At 39.7% G+C, this 24522-nt stretch overlaps 2 protein-coding genes across 2 annotated transcripts; one reads left to right on the forward strand and one right to left on the reverse strand.

Annotated features, from left to right (window-relative positions):
* Positions 1 to 337: 337 nt before the first annotated feature.
* LOC145239165 (uncharacterized) lies at positions 338 to 5066 on the reverse strand. Its single transcript, XM_080102452.1, has 4 exons — positions 4744 to 5066; positions 4507 to 4668; positions 4011 to 4154; positions 338 to 3937 (listed from the first exon to the last, which is right to left on the reverse strand). Exons 1-4 carry the CDS (start codon positions 4919 to 4921, stop codon positions 3837 to 3839), a joined length of 585 nt encoding a protein of 194 aa, XP_079958578.1. The 5' UTR covers positions 4922 to 5066; the 3' UTR covers positions 338 to 3836.
* A 10003-nt stretch (positions 5067 to 15069) lies between these two features.
* Positions 15070 to 23279, forward strand: LOC145239677 (uncharacterized). Its single transcript, XM_080103057.1, has 6 exons — positions 15070 to 18202; positions 18492 to 18629; positions 18694 to 18836; positions 20520 to 20683; positions 21058 to 21211; positions 22263 to 23279. Exons 1-6 carry the CDS (start codon positions 15227 to 15229, stop codon positions 22423 to 22425), a joined length of 3738 nt encoding a protein of 1245 aa, XP_079959183.1. The 5' UTR covers positions 15070 to 15226; the 3' UTR covers positions 22426 to 23279.
* Positions 23280 to 24522: the final 1243 nt, after the last annotated feature.

The following is a 24522-nucleotide window of genomic DNA, read 5'->3' on the forward strand; positions in this document are numbered from 1 at the left end:
CTATTTGGAAGAGAGCAAATACTTTTTTGGGAGGGAGGCATTTTTGTTTTTTTGTATTGCCTTCTAACTAACCAACAATTGGCACATTTTATAAATAGGCCAATACACGATTATAACACCGCTATATCTTTTTTAAGAAGTATAGTTTCCGACAAGGGAAGTTCTCTTTCCATTTAATCGACAAAGTGACATTTTAAGACACGTGTAGCCGCTGCTGCCTCGATGACGACTTGTTAAAGGCGGCTACAATGTAAACTATGATGTTCATTGCAAATTGTTTGGTGAGTCGGATCTTTGCATCTCAATAACAGCTGACTGATTAACAGCCACACATATGTCTCTTCTTTCTTTGTATTCTTGAATAACGTTAAAGGCGAACGTTCAAATCAGCTACACATCCACATGGGATAAAAATAGAAGACTCAAAAATAGTCTAAGAATAGACCCAGAATAGACCAAAAATAGACCGGCGACAAAGTCGAAAATAAGTTATATATAGTAGAGCAAAATATTGGCTATTGCGTGAAACCTTTTTTCCTTTAAGTTATAGAATTCATTTTATGGCAAAGGTGCAATTTATAAAGTCATAGCGCCCTCGACCGAGCTGCTATGCTTCTTCTCAAGTACTAGCGGCTGTGTTCTACTTTAAACTTGAAACGGAAACGACAGTATAAACAAGAGGAAGTATGCGTAATGATGAACAAACACCTGTCTGTGCAGAACATTCTAGAATAACAAAATGACTCAAAATATCTAATGACTTGCATGAGAACGGAAATACCAACACTTACATCCAGTTATAAAGAGGTTAAACACTTCCCCTACATGCTGTGCAACATTATTGCAAACAACATGGTAACGTTAAACATAAACTTTGTTCACATTAATATCATGACCGCTACAAAAGCTCCCCCCCAAAAGGGTGTTAAATGTGTTTGAATGAAAAACACATTTCGAAATCCTACAAAATTTGCGTGCGACACTTTACAAGCGACAAAAAAACACTAAAACGCTGGGTGACGATGGAACGAAACAATTACTTTGCGTTGCAATGATAAATAATGTCATAAATTCTTGTCAAATATGGGTATTGACTCTGCAATTCTTGTAGTAGATATGGTAGCAGGAGCGAAACAGCAATCAATATAACAGTGAATATGTCGACAATCATAACGTATGCAAATATGGACTAGCAAAAATGGTTAAAAACAGGGACACTGTTACTTTTTTTTCTCTTCTTTTTTTGTATGTATATATACAACGTAAATATGACAATATACAAAAATGTAAGTTGCGCTATTGCCTCAACCACGAATTTTCAAATTGAAAGTTTACATTAACATTACGTTCAAAAAGTATGATACAATATATACATATTTTGGGTAGCGAGATAATAGGGAAAATTCTGCACTTGACTAATAATGGCGAAATGGTTCAAAAACGACATGCAAAATAATTTAATTGTTGGATGTAAAAAGTTAGTGCTATGCAATAAGATATATATTGACTCTTCCCTAAAATATTGGAAGCTAATCTTAACAGAAACGATGTGTGAAGTGAAGTAAGATTATATGTGAACAAGGGTAATGTTGGCGTTAATCTATTTACGAGTAAGGGGCTGGCTAAAATGTTAACGCCGTGTGAAAAGCTCAGTTTGCTGATTGTCGGCAAATTGCTTCCTGTTGATCTTGTTGTTGTTTGACGTCTGAGTTCATCTGTTTTTGTACTGTCACGTGTGTGATGACGTGGCCAGTAAAAAAGGTGGTTAATAGCACTGCAAAACTAGTCATGGATATGACGATTGCAAATAATTAAGTTGGTTCCAATTGTTGCACGTTGTTACCCACTTGAGAGAAAGTATCGTTCGCTCGTGCTGGCTCATAATTTTGTAGGCTTGTAAATAGTAGGAGCTCGTGGCTCGAAATGTCTGTTTGTAGAGTTGTGAATAGTTGGAGCTCGTGGCTCGAAATGTCTGTTTGTAGACTCGTGAACAGATGGAGCTCGATACTCAAAGTGGTATGCACCATGCAGACAAATATGGCGTAGAACGACGTCGTGTTTCGGTTAGGATGCTTGTTTTCTTGGGTTTGGGAAATTGTCCCCAGCGTAACTGAGCTCACTTGTTTTTGACAGGTTGGTCGTTTACATGTAATATTTGAGTGAGGAAAATGTGTGATCTTATTAAACAGCTCAAGCCAGGGAGTCAATACATATCCTGCAGCGTTGGTAGCAAAACGAGAACGTTTCCGGCTTGACAAAACCGTTGACATGAAACGTGAAACATAAATTGACGGTGAAAAACACCGAAGCACACGTTTACAGTTTGACACTAGCAAAAAATTATATCAATTTTTACTGAATTGTAAGTTATATACACGCACACAGCTTAACATGCAACATACATCGATGAATAAACATAACTAATTTATCTTGAAAAGTGTTACTAAGCGAATAAAATATATATTTTACAACACAGAAAATTGTCAAGTGCAGATTTCACACGAACTTACTTAACAGAGGAAAAGATGTCAGTCGGAGCGACCGCGTGAATTTCATTTCCGTGACCTTGGTAGTCGATTTCTTCCTCCTCTTTTGTTTCTGATTCCATTGGGATGTCAGTGGCGTTGCACATAACTAAAATGTCTGGTTGTGCTCGAAAAGTCTCTGGCAAGTTCGGTCGAGCGTCAGGGCAATCTGTGAGTAACCCTTGTCCAAATGACGACTTGTTCGAACCGTTCGGGGCATCACTTTGAACGTGCTGTCCGAACCTTGCTCGTAAAGTACCAATTTGAAGTGACATCTGCCTGCGCTGGAAGCGAGTTCGGAAGGTCTGTAGCAACTCGTGGGCACCACTTTGTAGCAGCACCTGCCTCGATGACGACTTGTTAAAGGCGGCTACAATGTAAACTATGATGTTCATTGCAAATTGTTTGGTGAGTCTGATCTTTGCATCTCAATAACAGCTGACTGATTAACAGCCACGCATATGTCTTTTCTTTCTTTGTATTCTTGAATAACGTTAAAGGCGAACGTTCAAATCAGCTACACATCCACATGGGATAAAAATAGAAGACTCAAAAATAGTCTAAGAATAGACCAAAAATAGACCGGCGACAAAGTCGAAAATAAGTTATATATAGTAGAGCAAAATATTGGCTATTGCGTGAAACCTTTTTTCTTTTAAGTTATAGAATTCATTTTATGACAAAGGTGCAATTTATAAAGTCATAGCGCCCTCGACCGAGCTGCTATGCTTCTTCTCAAGTACTAGCGGCTGTGTTCTACTTTAAACTTGAAACGGAAACGACAGTATAAACAAGAGGAAGTATGCGTAATGATGAACAAACACCTTATGTTTGTGCAGAACATTCTAGAATAACAAAATGACTCAAAATATGTTATGACTTGCATGAGAACGGAAATACCAACACTTACATCCAATTATAAAGAGGTTAAACACTTCCCCTACATGCTGTGCAACATTATTGCAAACAACATGCTAACGTTAAACATAAACTTTGTGCACATTAATATCATGACCGCTACACACGTGACAAAACTATATCTTACTCGCTAATTCGAAAACAAACCTAAAAGGTTTTGTATAGTATACAAGATTTTATTAATGACAAAAAACAAGACAACTCAAAACAAATTCGCGACACCTACAAAGCAACTCAATGAAAGTACAAATCGGTTGTAACGCAGCTTCAAATTAAACAAACAACTTTTGCAGTTGGTCCATTGTAACCAACGTACGGGCAGCATGTAGCTACTGTAACAGACGATACGCGTCAAAAACTGGATAAATACACTGAAGCATTTTGTTTCCTTCGCTACAACTCCAAATGATGCATCTCGTCACTGATGACGTCAAAGGATGATGACGAATCGACTGACGTCACAGAAGTGGTGGAAAAATTGGAATCAGTTTTCACTGCAGGAAAGATTCAAATTAAAACCTAACGTTACATTTAATTTGGCTAATGAAGTTTGCGCTGTCAAGTTACCTAATTTCCGACCAGTAGATCTTCGCTTTAGCGGTGGCGCAGTAGCTCCAGGTATCTCTGGCAGTCCAGAGGGTGGCGTTAGAGACAACGGAGACTGGCGACATTCAAGGAGAAAATCTCGTTCGTATGTTATCCTGTGCGTTCCTAAACAATTCATAAAAAACTAATTACCAAAAACAATTAAATTTTATAAGGCCACAATCCATGCCACACAAAAGTGCATAATTAAGGAAAAAGGAAATCGCCTGAATGAGCTGTCTGTTTTATTACAAATTTGTTAAATCATTTTTTTCGCACTTGGGCAGTTGGTAACCTCAATTTTATTCCAACTATCGAGAACCACTGAGTTGGAGTATTGGCGCTAACACACACAAGCGACCGAGAAAGGATTAAAACCGGCAACAATGTAAACACAAAACCACTCGGCCATTTGATGAGTATCTGTAGCCTACCCTTTCAAACAAAAGCAAAACATTTGCTTAAAATTGAATCGCACCTCCAGGAGACAATCCAGTTGCCCCGCTGGCACTGCTGACCCGTGTCACTTGCTTCTTTGACCTGTGCAAGTGTCTGTGATGATTTTTTGTTGCTGGAATTGATACCGGAGCTGAAGTAGTTCTTCCGAGAGCTTTATGCCGACGTACTTTGGGAGAGACAGCTAAAATACAAAAAACTAACTTGAAACATTTATTCCCAACCAACGCAAAGACAAATTGTAAGCACTGTCTTATACTTTTGTCATGATTTTTGCTGTTAATATTAATAGCTTCGCTTTTTGGTCGCGCAGTAGGTTTGGGTGGAGAATGCTTCAACACCTCGTTATATTTCCGAACTGCACATTCCGTTGACTTTATATCAACTGCTGGAAGAACCGATTTTCTATCCAAAGCTGCTGGTGTTAATGTCTTCATTTCGGCTTTGCAAACAATTTTTAAACCTGTTTTTCAATTGAGTTTCTGCAAAAATCTGTCCTATTAAGTGTGTTGTCTAATTATGCTACACTGTGGCAGTCTGTTTATTATATACCAGGACTAAACCAACAGATGCGCTCACTGTAGTAGGATACTTGTTACGAGACACGTCTCGAATATTCGTAATCATCACGCGCCAATGACGTGCGACGGCAGCAGCGTATAAGACGTATGTTATCTTTGCCCTACTGCCATACAATATTTCTCCTAGATAGTTTTCAGCTATAGTATCATTTGTTTTTCTGCACTTATAACACACACTTATTACGAATGCAAAATCTAGCATTTTGAACTGTTTTTCTACCTATCAACAATATTTGCTTATAGCCTATACTGTGCGTCAGTGTGTTTCAAACGTTCAAATTTCTTTATTGTTTACTTCTCACGCTGGAGCCTTCCAATACGAAGCAGCGAGTCATCTTTCGAACGACTTGTTTTTTTCCACCAGCATGGGAATTTACACATCTGGCTAGGTTGGAGCAAAGTTCGCTCATAAACTGAATACTGAACTGTAGTGCCCATGTACACATTGAGTATATATGTTTGCTGTTAGCAACAAATGTTCATTTAACCGAGTAGCCTACGTGTTTGTTACATGTAGTTTGAGATGACGCCAATCCACTGTTTTGAGAAAATGGTTCGACACAAATACAAGACAAATTTCAAATACCGCACCCTATAAAAAATATGTTGTTGTTTTTCATGCATTATACAAAAAGCTGTAATATTTTGTACCATGATGCACATTTTATAACTTACCAAACTACAAATGGCTACGCTAAGATTTTAAACGATATGAATGGAATAACGCAAATCAGTTTATGATGCTGTTACGTGCATTTTTTAAAATTTTAAAGCGTGGCAAATGAAATATTTAATTGAACTGAATACGGCTTGTATAAAGTATCTTGCAGCATTAATAAAGTAGTTATAATAGACTAGACGTATATACTAGTGATGCACCGAACCCGCCTAAAAAGGTTCGGACCGAAACCGAATATTCGGCCACGAGACCGAATCAGGCCGAACCTAAAATCCTTTTCTTATGGATGTTTTCAACTGAACCTTGTGTCGTTGATGTGAGTGAAGTGAATTATGACATTCACAAAATCACTTACACCATCTGGAAGCTTTACTAAACTTGCAATATTTTGCAGACAAAGTGGCTCGTATTTTATAGATACAACAATTAGTTAATTTATGACGTTTTGTATGGGTGAAAATGCTATAGTTTGGGCATTAATTTCATGCATTCAAAAAGTTCGGTTTCGGCCGAATTTTCAAAAAAGTTCGGGCCGAAACCGAAACATCGAAAAACGGCGTATATTCAGCCGAAATGTTTCGGCCAACCGACACTTCGGTGCATCATTAGTATATACCATAGCCATGCAGAAAAAAACACGTGTAGAATGCGTATTGTTTCATTTCTTTTAGAGTTGAAATTTAAGACACTCTATTAGTCTATAGCAGGGCTTCCCAAACTTTTTTCATCGCGACCCCTATTAATCTCTTCAAATTTTCCGCGACCCTTCACGGATAATATGATAAACAATGAAAAAATACGTTTGTTGTATTTATTGAAACGACTAATTCGAGCGAAAACTAAAAACAACCTACCGGTACTCGGAGTCTACTACTTTACAAGTTCAAACACCGATACCTTTTACGTGCTTTAGCCTTTAGTTTCTGTCACATTGTTTTGCAAATAGGCACTTGTCACCTTGGACCAAGTTTAGGTCGTTGCAGTGCTTTGCAAACGGACATTAAACACAGCTTAGAAATCGTAAATTTATTACGTATTTTATCAGAGAAAGTTATTGCGCCACACAATGACACAATACTTAAACGTTAGTCTGTAACACTATGTGTCATCTTTATGTTGCAATTAAAATGCCTGTGTATTCCAAAACAATTGCAATTGTTGCGTTTCAACCGACGTTTGTTCGATCAATGGCGTCTCTACAAGCTCGTTTGCGCTTAGCTGGAAACGTTTTGAAACCGACGTAACTTGAACAAAAACAACATTGTGACGTTATACAAAGGTCAAGGCCGGGGGTGTGCGGCATTCCCGTACTCTATCCCAGTGTATGGAGTACTTCCTGCAAAATTGGTACAGCTCTCTGCGACCCCTTCCGGGGTCGCGACCCCCAGTTTGGGAAGCCCTGGTCTATAGCACAAGTCTTGTCCACAACTAAAGGTTTGATATTTAATAATATTTTCAACTGTTTATTCTTTATGGCGGTATTTTTCAACGTTTTTGAGCCGATGTATTCTTTTTTATGGCGGTAAATTTGCTGCACCCTACCAATATAAAAATGTTATAGGCCTCATTACACACTCTGGAGTTTAGCCTAATCACCTTAAACCAATTTATTAAATAATTTAACAACAGTATATGTCAATAATATAGGCCTACTTAAGAAATATTACCCCATATGCTTCAACAACGTTGGATAGGGTCAAAAAAGAGTTGTAAAATTAAACAAAGAAATCACGTAAACCGGTGATCTTTAGAAGTTGATTCTTCTTTGTGGCATCAATGGAGTTTGCAATGTGTGGCATGTGAACCGCGTATATTTTCATACGGACGCCGTCCAATTTAATGAGCAAATGACGCATCCCATGTCAACATGAAGCCATACAGTTGTAGGTCAAAACAAAGATCACGCAGATCATTCAGGGCAGCGAAACGTTTTCCTGGTAAACTGTTAGATTCCTGAGGGGCCAAACTAGGTGAAGTCGTAACATTTCAACCCACGAAATGTCGATCTAATAAAAGTCCAATAAATATCGACCACTAATACCTGGAAGACGTTAATTTGTTGCCGCTGATTGAAATAAATCCAATAGAAAACAGATACAAATCATGTAAAACATAGTGAAAAGGTTTTATCAAAAAGCATCAGTGCCTGATAAAAATATTTGTTTGGTAAAAGATGAAGGTGAAATACTTACTTTTCCTGTTCTGAACTCAGTGCAACTTGTTAGATTTTCGTAAAATGAAACAATTGCACTACGCATATTAATTAGCATTGGGTATGAAATGGGGTATGATAAAAAAACTTGTATTTTACCTACACAAGACACATGTAGTTTACCTATACACAAGAAAGACGTAGTGTAAAGTTTGACACTAAGCATCACCCCTTTATAGGTTTCAATCATATTCTTCAAAATGTTAAATAGTTTGAACGCAAAAAGGGACAAAACAGTTGAAAGGTCAACGTTCAAACGCGTTTAATATTCTTGATGAACGCTGTCGAATCAGTGCTGCCATTTGGCACACGCCGCAAAAGACAAGATTCGTCGTATGACCCACGGCTATATTGTCGCATTGCATTTAGTCCGGCGGCCACTGATAAGCATGTGAAAAGGTTTTATTGCCTGTTTCGGGTACATGACCAGTACCGCGAATTACTACGTCAAATTATCAAAGTTTTACAAAGGTCGTACGACCCGCAACCGGTATATATGTACACACATGGAAATTAAGCTTATATAGCAGAAAAATCGTTATACTGCAGAAGCTGTGGCGGTTGGCAAGTTGTAAGATTGCAAAAAGAAGTTAGCCCCAGTAAGTCTAATTGTACATGCACAGATCAATATTAAAATCGACAGGCAATAGTCGCTCGCCTACATTACTCCATAAGGCTGCTGGTATTAGAAAGACAAATGAGATGTCGTTAGTTCGTGTGCAGCAAACGAGTTTAGATTAGAAAAGGAATCAAGTTTGATGGGTTTGTAATTTCTGTCTCAATAATTAGATCTCTTGGACAGGGTTAACAATATTATACGTGCACTCTATAGATTGGCTGGGTAATGAGTTTTAGATCTGTTTTGTATTAAAAAGGTCAACTTTAAAAGTTCATTGCGTTAAGAAGACATTAGTTTGTTTTAATAAACGTCCGCGAGTTAATTAATTTTGAAATCTTCTTGCTTGGAAGTAAACTAAAAAACATCGTTAACTATTTTATAAATGCTTTTATTGTACAAAACATTTAAAGCATGGGTCCTGAATCAGCAGTACGTGTAAAAAAAATGTGAAAGCTGAAATGGTGCAAGTGCAAAAAAGTTAAAAACCTCTATTATTTATTACATTACAGTTTTTAATGTAAGCCTAGTTAATGGCCCAAATACACAATTTAGATTTATGTTATGCAATATTGTTGAAGTAGTATTAAACTTAGATGACCTTGCTAACATTTTAAAAGTAATTATAAAGTTGAAGCTTTGTCCGCAAACCTTTTTTCTTTCCGGAAAAGTCATTAGAAGTCGATCAATTTATTGTGATCGGCATTTGCGTTGCATAGCCCGTGCTGGTTTGTACCGCATTACGGATTCGTAATGTAGCGATTACAACAGATGGCATAGAAAGTAGGCAGTACGCTACAGCGATAGGTTCGGATTGCGTTTACATGTCACATGTGATTACATTCGTATTACAACCCGTGACGTACATAAAGCCTCTCATGGGATACTCGTCTCGCAGAATGTGATTTCTGTCCGTGTGCCGACGACGAGTCTCTCGAGAGTTCGTAACGTCATTAATCGTAGATTTTGTTGCGTGTTGTTTGCGTGAGATTTAAGTTGTACAAGTGGTTGTTTAAGAATTCACACCAGTTTACTACGCACTCAAAATCCAATGAGTGCGGTATTTAATTTTTTTATTGTTAGTGGGGTAAAACAACGCATTGATGTCTCATGGGCGTGTGTTTATTCTCTTTTTTTAGATCTATGTTGGTTTTCATTGTTAACAAAAAGTTGTACATTTGTTTTACAAACGATTTTAATTCACTCAGGTTTGTAGGCTATTTTTTCATTTAGATTAGCAAATTATTGGTCTTGGTCAGTTTGTTTTACGTGTAGGGCTCCATTAAATTAAAGGTTTTCCATGCGAATAGTAAGTTTGAAAAGTGATTTTTATCCAGCAAAACAAATTTGGCTTGAACAATGAGGTTACTCGCGCAAAAATGGTAGTTGATTAATCATTTCAAATCGAGTTTTTTTTTAATCACATTAATTTTTAGTTTTGCATACATTTTAAAAATAGCAGTAAGACCTGGGAACAATTTTAGATCTAACAAAATGATTAAACTTTTAAAAAGTCATAAAATCGAATTGGTCTCATTACGACCGGACGCAAGTAGAGTGCAATGGTTCGGATGACAGAAGTTGACGCAAATTCTCACGGGACCAATCGAATTTGCGTGTCAGTTTCTGACTGGATAATACCGCTACAGCGATACACGTGATTATTGGTCGAAAGTTTATTGGCATAAAATTCGATTACTCACAAGGGACCGCCCTGCAGTTGTGTGATACGCGCATTCGTTGTAATGTAAACAATCCGCGCTTTTGTAGGTACCTTTCCAGTTTTCACGGAAACCCTTAAAGTAGTTTTACCAGACATCGAAACTCTCGTAAAATTTTGTGCGTTAAGTCTAGGCCTGGAAAAACAACACCTAAAATAGTTACTGCGGATTGTTTTTCTGGGGACTCAAAGGTTTACGAAGTAGGTGATTTTTTGCGTCTTGTTAAACCCTGTTGAAAGGACGGGATCGCCCCAAAACTATACCCATCGCCATAAAAAAACATTCTGGTTTGAAACTTATTTAAAAACGAAACAGCCATTTTTTCTCCATGGTAGGCTACGTATAATACTACTTACCCAAATATGTGAAAAAGAATTATAATGCAAGTTTGGTATACTAAAAATCGTCAGGAATTTTGCCGATTTAGATATCGTAAACCTACTTTAATTTCGCCTCTGACCAACGACTAACAATGTTTGAATTCGGCTTGAGAATTTTGGAGGCGATTTTAAGCGAGGCGAGTTGTGTCAATCAGGAAACAAAATAGAAGTATTTGCCGCGTGGACACTTGACTATAAATTGCTGTAATCAAGATACGGAACAGAAATCCCCTTCTTGGTAAAAAACCACGCGTCTGGTCTGAAATCGATGATAATGTATTAGGCTGTCAGCTAAATTGTCGTGCGGCGTTTTTCGACTTCAAACGCTATTTGGCAATTTAGGGATAAAGTTTAGGAGGAATTTAAGGTCCCCAAAGGTGTACTTGACTTTAAACGTATTACTTAGACTCGCTCAATGTCACTTTTCGGCTTGTAAAATATAACAGGAAATATTAAAAACTCAATGTGACCCAACATACAATACAATAAGGCCAAGCTCATTTGAAAAATTTGAGTGTATAACCTTGCTAATATTACCAAATCGCAGGCAATAAAAGAGTAATTTACTGTAACAGTAATCTGATTGCTCTTGACGCACACGCGGTTTATCAGCATATACGTTATTGCCAATATCGACAGGAATGTTTAAAAGCAAAACCAACCAATATTAAGGTTAGTTTTGCCTACTGTTCTTTAGGTATTCGGCGTGTTTAATTACTTACATTATGATATATTACATCCGCAGTTGGTTCTATAGACTGCATAATCAGAGGTGTAAATGCGTCGATGCAAGTATCATAGAAACAAGTTTGTCGGGTTTTGTACTGTCACAAACTGACAAAACAAACTCGTAAATGCCAGTCAACAAGTCAAAGTGTCACGTTGACCGACGTGAGTGATTTGTAAGGTTAAAGAGTGTAGGAAGTTTGCATTAGCCTTGCGTTAAAAGTAGCGCATGTGCTGCGATAGACCTTATTGTCTTGTGCTGTAACAGTTTTGTATTTAGGCGTTCAGAAATGTTAATACAACAGTGCTTTGTGTGTCCCAGGACCCCTGTTTAAAGTTAGCGCCAATTGTACACATCCTACATGCATGCATTTGAATCTATTGATCTCAGCGCATTTTTGAAACTAATTCGATAGTTTAAATCGTTGCCTTTTTTGTGAAGCCGTACTACCCTAAATCAACTTCTGCTAATAACCAACTATTGGGAATTGATTGGTTTTAACCCACTAAGGAATTATTCCGCTTATTTATTGTTAATCAAGACCAAAGTATAATGAACTTCGATTTAAAATCCGTGACCCGGTATGATTGCTAACAATCCAACGAGATATGGATTCCAATTTCTAATAGTTCGTTGGGCCATGATTGGGAAGGGGAATTAAGACCTTTGTTGCAAGTATATGGGCACAGGTATATCCCAGCCATTTCTCTTGCATCCCTTGAGACGTGATTAATCTATGAGAAAGGAGTTTCATCGTTCAACCGATATGAATACATTCATATATGCGTCATCATCCCAGCTGTATCACTGCGAGAGCGAGTTACAATTGGTGAGGGACAGTAATAATTAAATTTCAGTCCCTCCGGGCGCTTGATAACGGGTCAGTCCCGTTCTTTTGCCTGCAACCGCTGGACGTTGCGCTTCTTACATAGTCAGTCGCGCAAAAATACATACACTATACCAGACTGCGGTACGATTTGTTTCAGGGCGCCCGCCAAACAGAGATTCTTGTTAGCTGTTGTTTATTGTTTACACTCGAACTGTGGGAGTTTAAGAATGTTGTGTCAAGTCTTGTTGAGAGGTGGCTTTGCCTAATCAGGCGCATAATACAGGGGTCAGGTTTGGAAATAGTTGCTATATAGGCTTGTGATGAAATAGGAGCCTGTAGTGAAGTATGTTTTTGCGTTTGTCAAGAACTTTGTTCAGCGTCATAGTGGATTTTTCGACAATGGGAGGAAAAAATATTAAGTTGGTTTAGAGTTAGGGCAAAATTGGGCATGTTTTCCAGCTGCAAAAAATGCACAAGTTCAGAGATATTCTATTAGTGTAGGTATAAATTGTGCAGGTAGAAACCAAACGAGGAAAATTTGTTGTCTTTACTGGCTATTCTAATATACTTAAGTGTGTCTGAGCATAACAAAAAACTTGTGATCATATAATCAATATTAAACATTAACTTATTGAGTAAAACGTGGTACAGCGCAGGGTTGAAAATCCGTGGTATTTTATGGCCATGATGTGAGAGGCAATTGTTTACCGAACTGTACATGACACTATTTTTAATCACACTAATTAAATCGTCAAAATTTTAAACGGTTTGTGATTTCGGTACGTGTAAGGTTACGACACATAAAATTACAGTATTAGAACGTTTTTTCTGAATATTTGCATGTGGCCGGTCGGTTTATGGAGTTTGTCGCGGCTAAAACTTACATGTGTATTAGAGCAATATACTTTGCAATTTAGGGCACTAACCACACGATAGTACCACCAGCGTCATTATAGTGGCATTTTAATGTCAAATTTGATTAGACGCTGTCAAGTTTGCTGTATATAGCTGCCCAGGAATAGCAGACAAACCGCCGTATCTCAGAAACCTTTAACCGGCGACAACTTGTCAGACAATCGTGAAACAAAATCAGCCATTAATTGAGCCCGGCACTAGTGAATAATTAAAGATGATTCAGGAAGTTAACGAGATAACACTTGTCTTTCAAGTGCTTTAATTCCATTTTTTCGACAGTCCCCTAAGACAGCGTTCAGTCCGCTTCAATTTTGATTTGCGCATACACCCCGGGGTCGGTAATCGATTTTGAAACGTATTTTGTGCGCTCGAAGTCATGTAACTTTCGTCCCGTCGCCTCAACTCAACACGCGTCTGCCTCATCAAGCTTTGCTCGTCAATCGATGTTGCTGTCAAGTGCTGGCCTCTCCGCCCATTGATTTCCAATGCTGGCTGCCCGGCCTATCCACCCTTGTGTAAATGCGCGCTTAATGGCTTGTCGAAGCCACCTGATGTTGACATGCGTTGCCTTTAATTCACGGATCGATACACGGCTAAGGGAAACCGTGATCACCGGGCGCCAAGAATTGCAGTAAATGAGATGCAAAGCGAAAGAAAGTCAAAAACTCCTTCATTGCGGTCAGCGTTCGGGGCAACACGAAGGCGTGGTGTAACTATAGAACCGCGTTTGGTCGTAAATTACAGAGTTGGACGTCGTCACGCGGGTTTGCATTTCAATCACTCGCTTGGATTTAGCTGGCGTTTTAGTCGGTTAGGCTATACGCTACAAGAGGTAAGGGGTGACAATTAGGTGCGATGCACGTGTTCTGTAGATCGAGCACAAGATTTTCTAGACCCAACTGCGGGTATACCAAAGTGTTGTACGAATGTGAGTGTGGTTCTGTATGCAAAGTTGTAGCATAAAAGCGTTCACTGAAACAAATGATCACAAGCTCATTGACTTCAAAGCCAGATCGCGTTGGTTAGCTTAAGGCGATGTGGTTAAGCGACCGTGCTTTGTCGCACTTAGTTCCTTCGACACTTCACCCAGGTGAGATTCGACTTATAAACTGGCAGTTGTGGGTCGACAACGCCCCAGTGCTACCCGCTGTGGAATGCTCGAATGCTAATTATAGAGTAAATTATAATTTCCGCTGCGGACTCTCAGAAACGAATCGATCTCATAAGTACCAGTTCGGTTTGAAACCTATATCACTGCTTTAAAGTGCCAAAATGAAGCGAACATATAACTAGATGTCTGTCTTCATCATCAGTGCTCGGATTTTCGCTGTTCTTTATAGTGAAGGAAACCCGAAATTCAGCGATTACATGTGGAAGGCTTAATCCCAGATGAAGGCGAAACTTAGTACTTACGGTAATCCGGATTTCCATAAAATGGCGTAAGCAGCTTTGGTGAGCCTCTAGTACAAAGATGTCCCAGAACAAACACGAAATCTCGGCTGAAGATGCGCATTTATGAACAGGTCGAAGAAAATAATCTCGATTTGAATGAATTCAGACGCAAAGTATACGAGTATTGGATTCTATTGGTCAATAAATACTCATACTGTACTTTTGAAATAGTTAAGCGGATGAAATCTAGGTTTAAGATGCGCATTTATGAACAGGTCGAAGAAAAATAATCCCGATTTAAATAAATTCAGACGCAAAGCGTTTTTTATGTGTCTACGGGTCCTTGAGTATTCATACTGTGTTTTTGGAATACAGTTAAGTGTATGAAATTTGTGCATAAACCCGCTTTACGCATAGGCTAAAACAGGTGGTTATGCAGTTATTTCGTTTCATATGTCATGTAATTATTTTGCCCTAAAGCAGAAAACGTTTATGGACAACCTGTAAAACCTGTTGCAAATATATGATTTTGTGATAAAATGTGGTGTATTATCTTCTTTCTTCCTGTAGCACAGCTATAGAATCTGTTTATCATGATAAACCGGTGTTCTGAAATTAAATCGTTGTCGCTTTTACATCAGCCGTGCTCACGTGACTGCGGAAGCCGGGTCGTAAACAAGTTAGACCAAAATGCCAACACGAAAAGATGTCGGTGAGGCAGAATTGGATTTGCATCCGAAACCGGTGGATTACGACCACGCACAAAAAAGCGGAGCAAAGATACGAAATCTTGATGCAATGTTGGCCCAGCTGTGCACTCTGGATCGCGCTTTGGACAAACAAACAGCGAAAAAGTTGGCTAAAAGTAAGAAAAATTCGCAAAGCTCAGACGAGCGGAAGCGCAAAGAGAAGAGCTCTGATAAGAAGGAAAGGTCACAAAAACACCCCAAAGATGAAAAGTCAAGGGAATCTTCACGAAAGAAAGACTCTTCACGACCCTCGACACGCGGTGGCGATAGAGGCGCAGAAGAATATCCACTGTCTGGCGAGAGGGCAACCCAAGACAAGCACATAAGCAGAAGACCGCAGCAGAAGGCCAAGCCCGTTCAAGGTGGATCACGTAATAACAGCCCGAAGCCGCCGAAAGTCCACAAAGCGGCTGAATTTGGCTCTAGGCGAGCAGAAGAGATTTTATCGAGGAGCGACACGAATTGTTGCAGCTCATGTTTGACCGGTGGAGAATCACCGTGCGCTTGCGGAAAGCCAACCAGTAAGCCCCGATCATTAAACGGGAGTGCCGGTTCAGGTAGTAGGAAAGCCGTTTTTCCAGCTGGTGGTAGTTTAAACTCCAATGCGTCGCGAGGCAGCACGGGTTTCAATACGATCGAACAAAACATTAGGGAAATGGCGCAGGCTATTGGCATTTACCCAGAGGCTCCGCGCGTGAGCGATAAAATCAGACACGACGTCGCTTATGAAGAGGACGTTCTGCGCAGTAAAGTCGGATCCATCAGCATTTGCGACGGCAGTGGAGACTTCTCAAGTTTCAAAAACAGTCCAAAGCAGCAGAACCGGACACAGAGCGACAAGCGCAAAAGCCCGAGCTACGCACTTAAGTACGAGGAAATCAATATCAAAGATGCCGATGATAAACTTGATCCAGCATCCAGGGTAAATTTGGACTCGACGCTGGCAAATTCGAACGGCGAAGAAAATCCCTTATCTGGGATTCAACCCCGCAGTGGCGGTGGAAACGAGAAACCCGAGTCGAATGACATTTTCGGCCCTAAAAAAACAGACCGCTGTTTGGATAGGACTGCTTGCGGCGATATAGAAATTTTTGATGAAAAGACAAGCGTCCTACCTTCGGAAGAAGCGTTCAGTATTGCCGAGACTCCAAAGCGCAATACGGGTTCTGGAGAGCGAAGAAAAAACTCGACAAGCGATCAAGCAAATGAGGAAAACTGTCGGGTAATCGTTGTTAGAAACCCGAAGTTGTATTCCAACAGCAAAAAGAAAAAGGGGCAAAGCTCACGAAAGAGCAAAGCTGAGAAGGTCAGCGGTGAAGTCGAAGGAAGCAAAGATACCACGAAAGGTAAGGAGAAAGAAGCTCGACGCAAAGCTCGATCAGAAAAGCATAAAAGTCACAAACATAGAAAAAAACTTAAAGATGCAAACGCTGGCAACGTAGACTTGACCGTACCCTTTGAAAACTACATTGGCGGCGACAGCATTGGTTACAAGACAAAGTCAGATAAAGTTCATAAGCTGGAGGACCAAAGCCGCCGAGATTCTAAAAAGTCTAAAGAAACGGATGAGGAGAAGCGGCGCAGACGAGCGGAGAGGAAAATGTACGAAAAGCGCAACAAGATTTCTTCCTCCGATGAGGGAATCGCCAGATCCCCGTCAAAGTCTAAAAAGCACGGCGACACCACTTCATCGAAACACAAGAAAGACAACCGCCGGGATCCCACCGCTGTTGATGTTAGCGTGATTCAAGGGACACGAGTTCAAACCGCTACCGACGCGTCAAAAAAACGAGATAAAGAAAGGTCAAGTCGGTCTAAAGACAGCTCGAGGCGAAATGGGAAAGGGGACAACGCCGATTCCAGAGCCTATAGTTCACGTACATTAAGAAAAGTCGAAGAGATTACACAGCGGTCAAAAGCAAAACCGCCGGTTGAAAAAACTTCAGAAGTGACGCGGACGCAAAAATCAGCATCCAAACCTTCCATTGACCGCAGACCAGACCCCGAAGGCGCTTACACACCTTTTAACCGCGGAACCAGAATACCAGACATTGCAAACTGGCACGCAAACATGTACGATGCCAAAACCCTTGTGCGCCCAGGACGGAGAGACACCAGATCTAAAACCAGCATGCCAAATGAAGATAAGAAGGTAACCAATGGGCGACGAGAGAGAACACGCAGGGTATCTTCTCCCACCGACGTCTCCACCTCTTCATCATATTCTTCCGTTTCTGGCTCTTCCCGATCTTCATCATCTTCCTACGAGTCCTCTGATGACACATCGTCCATTGACGAACCTCGCAGCGACGGTCGGCGTACGCGAGCAACAAAATATAATAGCAAGCACGTAAAGTCGAGATCTCCGTCGCGAGATAGCACTTTAAGACAACAGGACAACAAAAAAGTAAACGGCGAGAATGGACGTCATTCCAAACCCCAATATCGCAAATCCGCATCTAGCACTTCAAGTTTTCAACGTCGGCCGACGACAAACGATGACAAGCGACGCAAGAACGATAAACGCGGGGAAGGTACGTCTGTGGTCAAACGCAGAGGCGACGAAAATGACCAATCGCACAGCCACTCGCCTGTAGACGATAAGATGCTTGAGCAGCAGTTTGGAGCTCACCGCAAGAGGCGAACAAACACCAGTGTGAAAGCAGAAGGCGAAGACTCTCACTCACTGTGGCAACATCACCAGCTAGTGGTGATTTCGCAAAAGCCTGACAGTCTTCCGCTGGGAAGCAAACTGAAACCGGACTCGCCAAAGGCAAACTCAACCACCAAACCACAACTGTCTGCTCAGAAGAAACCGGTAGGCAATACAACAAGCGGCGGAATAGATAGAAGATCTCTTACCATTCGTGATCTCTACTCTCTTCATAACGTCTTGTCCGACACCCAAAACGGAACGGTAATAGCATAACCGTGTTCAGTTGTTGTTTGTCTGAAAAAATGCATTGGTTGTTAACCTTAAGCGAAAGATAAAATTAGTTGCACTTTTCATAAATGTACTACTGTTGGGGCCTGTATATTAAAATAGTTTGTACAAATTACGATTTACTGTGTTCAATCACGGTTTGTGTACATTAAATTGGCTGTTCGCCACAGTAAAAGGCATTTAATAGATTTTTTCCAAGTTTACTATCATTAGTGCCCATATATCCAAATAATTTGTCTAAATTACGAACATTATTGTACAGGTAATATCCGGTTATCGCCGAAGTGATGGCCTACGCGTCGCCATCAAGCGGATATCGAAAGCGGGGACAACGAGATGGGGTTGGCTTGGGGGCAAGGTTGTTCCCCTCGAACTAGCCCTTCTTTGCCAAGTTAACGAGGTTTGTGCGTAGTCTGGTTCTACAAATGATACAAAATCTGACGATGGCTTGTTTGTGGTTGTAGGTGAGAGGTCACGGAATCGTAGAGATTGTTGAATGGCACGAAACAACGGAAGCTTTCCTCCTAGTGATGGTGCGACCCCATCCTGCCGTTGACTTGTACGATTATGTCAGCAAGCGAAAACGTGTTAATGAGCCGTTGGCGAGGTACATGTTTTCATTAAATATGTCGGCATGGCAGCTAGATCACAAGCCTAATTGGATGCGTTTCTACCAATATGACATTGTACTTGTTTAATGTGCCAAACGACTGGTTATGTAAACGGCTCCACAGTGAACGATACACTTGCCACCTGGGCAATAAGAAGGACAACTAGTAGCTATGGTTCCGAATTGGCTCGAGGCACTGTTATTAGCAATAAAAGTGCCGTTTCATCACTACTGAGTTTGGCCTGACGTTGCGTCGTAACCGCAACTTAAACACATGGAATTAAACTGTAAAGGAGCCCACGCAGAGTCCGATTCTTAAGTGATGGAAATGTCAAATAGTTTCGGCTCTCACGACTTTCACACACGACGTTGATTTGTTCAAGTAGCAAGTTGATGAACTCTTGTGATCCCGCAACCTAAACAAACTTTAACGCCAAGTATTGACGTAGTTGCTACCATTTGAGTAAAATAAGACAAACTACACATGCAAATGTAAGGTGAAATTAAAATATGTGATCCACATTGCAAAGGACTGACCAGTTCTTGAATCTGCAATAACCTATAACACTCCAACTGTGCAATTTGCTTTCTTAAAGTTCTACTCATGCGCAAATGTAGGATTAATATCTGCTGTGATTGGTAGCTAAACTATGGGAACGGTGCCCCATGCGTTTTGTTTATTGGAAACAAATTCCTATGATACGAAATTACATGAAACATGTTGCACCGAAACGAAATTAGTTTTAATGCGAATGGGGTCCAAAGGGATTTATGTAAGTGCAAAAAGTCAACCTGTCACCAGTTCCCGCAAATTTTAACAAGATTTGCATGCATTAAAATGTGGTTGCGTTTAAATCGTCGCACGGCACTTCTCACGCCACTAATTGAAGGATTTTTCTGTGTTTTGGATTACAACTTGCGGAATACACCCACCAGTTATTAAAGTTAAAAATAAACTCGATAGGCGCAAAGATTAGTCATATACCACACAGAAAAGGTTCTCAGAACTTTTCAGAAACCTTAATGGAATAAAAAAAAAACTGTCACACACGTTTTTTTATAGACATAAATATACGAATAGGAGAAAAGATTTGTCCAGTTACTGACAGTTAGTTGACAGTAGGTTATATCTATCTCCCTGACAAGCAACATGCTCATAGACGAGCTTTTTAAAACAAAAACCTGAATATGGAAACCAAAAAAATAATAATTAATTGAAAAAAAATAGTTGATAACAAAACTTTGCAATATATAATTAAATTGTCATCGTCAGATCCTTATTCAAATAGAAAAGTGGTTCCATATTTAGCATATCATTTTGTCAAAACAGCGTTCGATGGCCAGTTACAAATTTAATTAAATCGTGTAAAAAACTATTACTGAACCAGTGTGCCAGCAGTTGTTTGTTATTGCAGTCAATTTAACTTGTAACTGGGAGTTAACAGAACAACGACTGAATTGATTTCTTCCTATACAACAATGCGAAAATGACAGGTGGCCAACTGTGTGTGTTCCCTACAAACAAGTTGAGCCTGTCCTCTTCGAAAATGGAAGCTGATAAAATCTATGCACCCGCCAACCGCGTCATTTCATTCCGAGAGTTTTGCATATAAATTGCCTCTTATGGCCTCATATAAATTACCCCTTAAGCACAGATAACAAGCAGCGGTCCTGTTCTAGGCACATCATCCGCCAACTGGTCACTTCTCTACAGCACTGCATCAAATGCGGAGTTCTGCATCGTGATGTTAAACTGGAAAATATCCTACTGAATCCAGAAACCATGAACATGACTCTTATTGATTTCGGTTGTGGAGATTATATTCGCAACGGAACTTACAAAGGTTCGTTACATCACCCTATTGCTTGAACCATTCGTTTCTGCAGGCAGTGCACACTGTTTTGACCTGTAAAGTCTCATCAGTGCAACTGGTGACAAGACATTGACCGCATATAATCTACTGTAGCCACATTACGTCACTTAAGTTTGTTGGAAGTAAAAGACTGAATAAGCAGTGTGCGCTGTCTGCAGTTTGCTTATATCATGTATAGCTCCATGAGTTTACATTCATTTTTTGTCTTTTTGACGAAATTTTTAAGAAAACTTTGCACATGGTTTTCGAAGTTTCAGTTTGATAAAAAAATTCGCATGACTAATTTGTATTTTGGGATAATATTTTGACAAAAGGTCCGCATAAGTTCAAATTTATTTGTTCAGAGTTTGCTGGAACACCAGAATATTATCCACCCGAGTGGTTTGCACGAAAGCAGTACCACGGCGAGCCTTTGACGGTTTGGAGTATCGGAGTTTTACTTTACTCGCTTTTATGTGGATCTCTTCCCTATCGATCGTCCAAAGAAATAATAGAGAAGTAAGTATATAGAAAATCGCTAATACATCCCGGTAAGATACAATCCTGTAGCGACCCCTTGTATATCAAGCTTTTCGAATTCGGTATCGAGCCGGGTTTGGGATTGAGTATTAGTAAAACTGATCTGATCCAAGCCTAACTTTAAACTTGTTCACATTTTTGCCGCAATTTTACCAACTTTCAGGCGAAATTTGGACTTTTTTCAAAAAAACGGGTTCGGATACGGTTTGGGGCTTGTACTTTAGGGTTCGGGCTTAAATTTTAGGCCCGATCGAAACTCTGGTCTCAAACATAGAAGAAGTCAATTAACTAGAAAAGTCGTTTCCAGTGGTGTTTACGTACGTCATGGTAAATCCATACACGTGTCCGTATGGCTACAAGTTTAACACCAACGCTCGCCATATAAACCGATTAGTTTGCGGTCCACTGCCGAACGTCGGTTGTTGCGCGTGTAGTTCCTGTGCATTTCACCTATTTGGGGGGCATGTCACTTCTGTACATATGTGTTATGTACACAGGGTATCTCGTAATAAACCAAGCAAGTACGTTGTCAAAAGCCCATCGAAGCAGGGCCCGGGGCGATACCAACGATGACAATCTGATCGGTTCTAAACTCGCAGGCAAAGATTCCATACTGCACGACTTATAAATATAGATCAGTGGCGGTCTCCTTGCACGTAGCTGTTAAAATTGGTAGCTATCAGGTTGTTACCCCTGCCCGAAATTGTATGATTGTTTAAACGGCCGAGTGTAATTGGTAATAATGGCGGTGGTAAAGTAGCTTGGATGAGTAAAATATCTTGCCACGCGTTTAAGCGAAGCCGTCCACCCTAAAGCATAATGAATTGTACTACGTTATATTTCTATAGTTTGCTGGTTAATGCAGACAACAAAACATAAATATCTGTCGCATGCAAACTCAGAAAGCGTATTTATTGCCTTTGGCTATATGTTAGTCGTCATTGAGTTCAATTTAATCTGTCGTCATTTGGCAAACCGCTTTATCTTCGTGGGAAGCAAATACCATTACGCAATTTTGTTGTTTTCCTAGGGAAGCCACGAAATTTCCAAGCGACATCTCAAGGGGAGCAAAGGATATTATCGCATCAATGTTGCAAAAAAATCCACGTGATCGACCGTCGCTTAGCAACATACTGCTTCATGCATGGTTGGGCAAGTCGGACCGTCCAGTCAAAACAAGTTCATCAACTTGACCTTGATTTGTCTTCCGACGGCATTTAGTTTAGAATCTAAACTAAACTTAGATCAATGCATTATGTTGTAATAATTGCTGTTGTATGTTGCGTGTATACTGTGATTTTTGATTTCTTCTAGTGAAACGATTTTTTATTAATGCATCAGTTGATTTATGCTCATATTTTTTAGTTCGGGACAACAGCCACCAAGTAACACATATAGTTTTTACGTCATTTACCCATAATTTGCACCATGTAGGTCGATACAAAAAACGCACAATGTGTATTCCCGCTGAAGACGTAAATAAAATAAACGTGAAAAATGCTGGTGCATTAAAAAGCATTTAAATTGAAATAAACCTTATTGGTTTGCTATTCTGCTCTATTCAGCATAGCCGTTGATTGACCGCGAAATTTCTCCCGCCCAAAGATATAAACGTGTGCGTTCTTGGAACGACTCGCACATGCAGCGAAGCCCTTGGCCCTAAAAGTTGTAAAGTCCATTAGCGACATGCTACGTTTTATCACCGTGCCCATCTTACATTGAGCACAGGCCACTGGCAGAATTTGAATTTCGTTCCGGTAACAAAATCCTTATCGGTCTAGCAAAAGTCGGCATCGTGTTTTATGCCAGCAGAAACCCGCAGAGTGACTTTCGGGATTTCGAGGTGCTGCTTTGCATTTAATATACCCGTTGTTCTGTTATCCGTTTTAAGCGTTGAACACTGTTATGAACGGCGCTAAATGTACCGCTGCATTTGTTTGTTATTTTCTGTACTCTCTTGTGTACTTGCTGTTCTCCGTTGGACGGAAATGCTCGTCCATCGTCTTTAAATCATAAGTTTTTTACACAATAAATATAAAAAACGTTGGTTTTATTTTTAACTTTCCAACATAAATTAGCAAATTTGATTTTGCTTAACACTACCCGGTGAACAAAAAAAAAACGTTTCACGTTGGATGTGAAACTGGCTTAAAGTCGTTTGTTTGGGTTTAAGTACCGCACAACGTTACACTCACAATAAGCGAACACCTACGCTTGCTTTTTTGCAAACGATCTTAAAAGATAAGTACAATGAAATTGCTTCTTTAATAGATAAGCCAATCAAATTTGAACGTGCGGTTTATGTTCAGCCACTTTTGAAGGTTACGTTTGTATTTACAATATAAACCGATTGAGGGTATACCGCTTTTTGCTGTAGCTAAACAATAAATATACAAAGAGAACTTTGTAATGGAACAAGTATTTTGTAAGGAAAAGTTTCCACATTGGCTATTACTTCGAAGCTATTGTTCACTTTAACTAAACAAATTTAACGATTCATACAAATGGTCCACCACAATTCTTACAGTAGTTTTATAAGAAGATAAGCATCAACTTGTTTCGATTTACGCAACTGGGCAACCACATTTCTCAAAGTAGTTTTGGAAAACTAAATTTCAATTGGTCCTTATCCAACAATCACAATCGATTTCACATTACGATACCGCACACCGACTAAATTGATGCGTTTAGTTTCCGCGAAATTTGTTTTCGGTCATGTCAAATTTCCGAAGCGCCTTCAATATTTTACATTGCTCGCTCTGTGATGACGATTGACGTACCCCGCGTACCAACTGGAAAATCAACATTCCAGTGACGTTACAACCAGCGTCGTGATGTGACTCAGCAACCCCACCTGCCGGTGTATTTTTTATAGTTTTAGCTGATCTCAATAAATCAGGGAAAATTTTGTAAATAAAAGATAGTAAAAACCTTAGAAAAATCAGTATACATTTTAAATGATGCCCAAATTAAAGGAAAACTTGGATATAGTGAGTAGGACATCAATGTAGTAATCAATTTGTTGATTTACCCCCAAAAGCTTCCGCAGTTTGACTTGATTAATGCAAAACCAAATTATTAAGCAAAGTTTAAATTTAAACAACTCGTAAGAAATGTGATTTCGCTGTATAAAATGTTAGTAGCTACCCGCAATCTCGACAAAATTTATAATTTTATTTTCTCAAAAACAAAAACTACTTAATGGAGAAATTTGTTAGTAGCGGAGTTAGCTTTTTAAACTACCCTTATGTACTGGGCTAACAATACTCAAAAAGATGTTTTCTGATATG

The sequence above is a fragment of the Phallusia mammillata genome, chromosome 7 (genome assembly GCF_965637545.1).
Source record: "Phallusia mammillata chromosome 7, kaPhaMamm4.hap1.1, whole genome shotgun sequence".
NCBI classification, from domain to species: Eukaryota; Metazoa; Chordata; class Ascidiacea; order Phlebobranchia; family Ascidiidae; genus Phallusia; species Phallusia mammillata.

What these genes read in the sequence shown, in the direction of transcription:
- LOC145239165 (XM_080102452.1), bottom strand. Translation starts at nt 4,921, where the DNA reads ATGAAGACATTAACACCAGCAGCTTTGGATAGAAAATCGGTTCTTCCA. An exon ending in CAGCAAAAATCATGACAAAA is followed by an intron (nt 4,669 to 4,743) that starts GTATAAGACAGT and finishes TTTGTATTTTAG; the next exon opens with CTGTCTCTCCCAAAGTACGT. An exon ending in AACTGGATTGTCTCCTGGAG is followed by an intron (nt 4,155 to 4,506) that starts GTGCGATTCAAT and finishes TGAATTGTTTAG; the next exon opens with GAACGCACAGGATAACATAC.
- LOC145239677 (XM_080103057.1), top strand. Translation starts at nt 15,227, where the DNA reads ATGCCAACACGAAAAGATGTCGGTGAGGCAGAATTGGATTTGCATCCG. An exon ending in TTCTTTGCCAAGTTAACGAG is followed by an intron (nt 18,630 to 18,693) that starts GTTTGTGCGTAG and finishes TTGTGGTTGTAG; the next exon opens with GTGAGAGGTCACGGAATCGT. An exon ending in TCCAAAGAAATAATAGAGAA is followed by an intron (nt 21,212 to 22,262) that starts GTAAGTATATAG and finishes TTGTTTTCCTAG; the next exon opens with GGAAGCCACGAAATTTCCAA.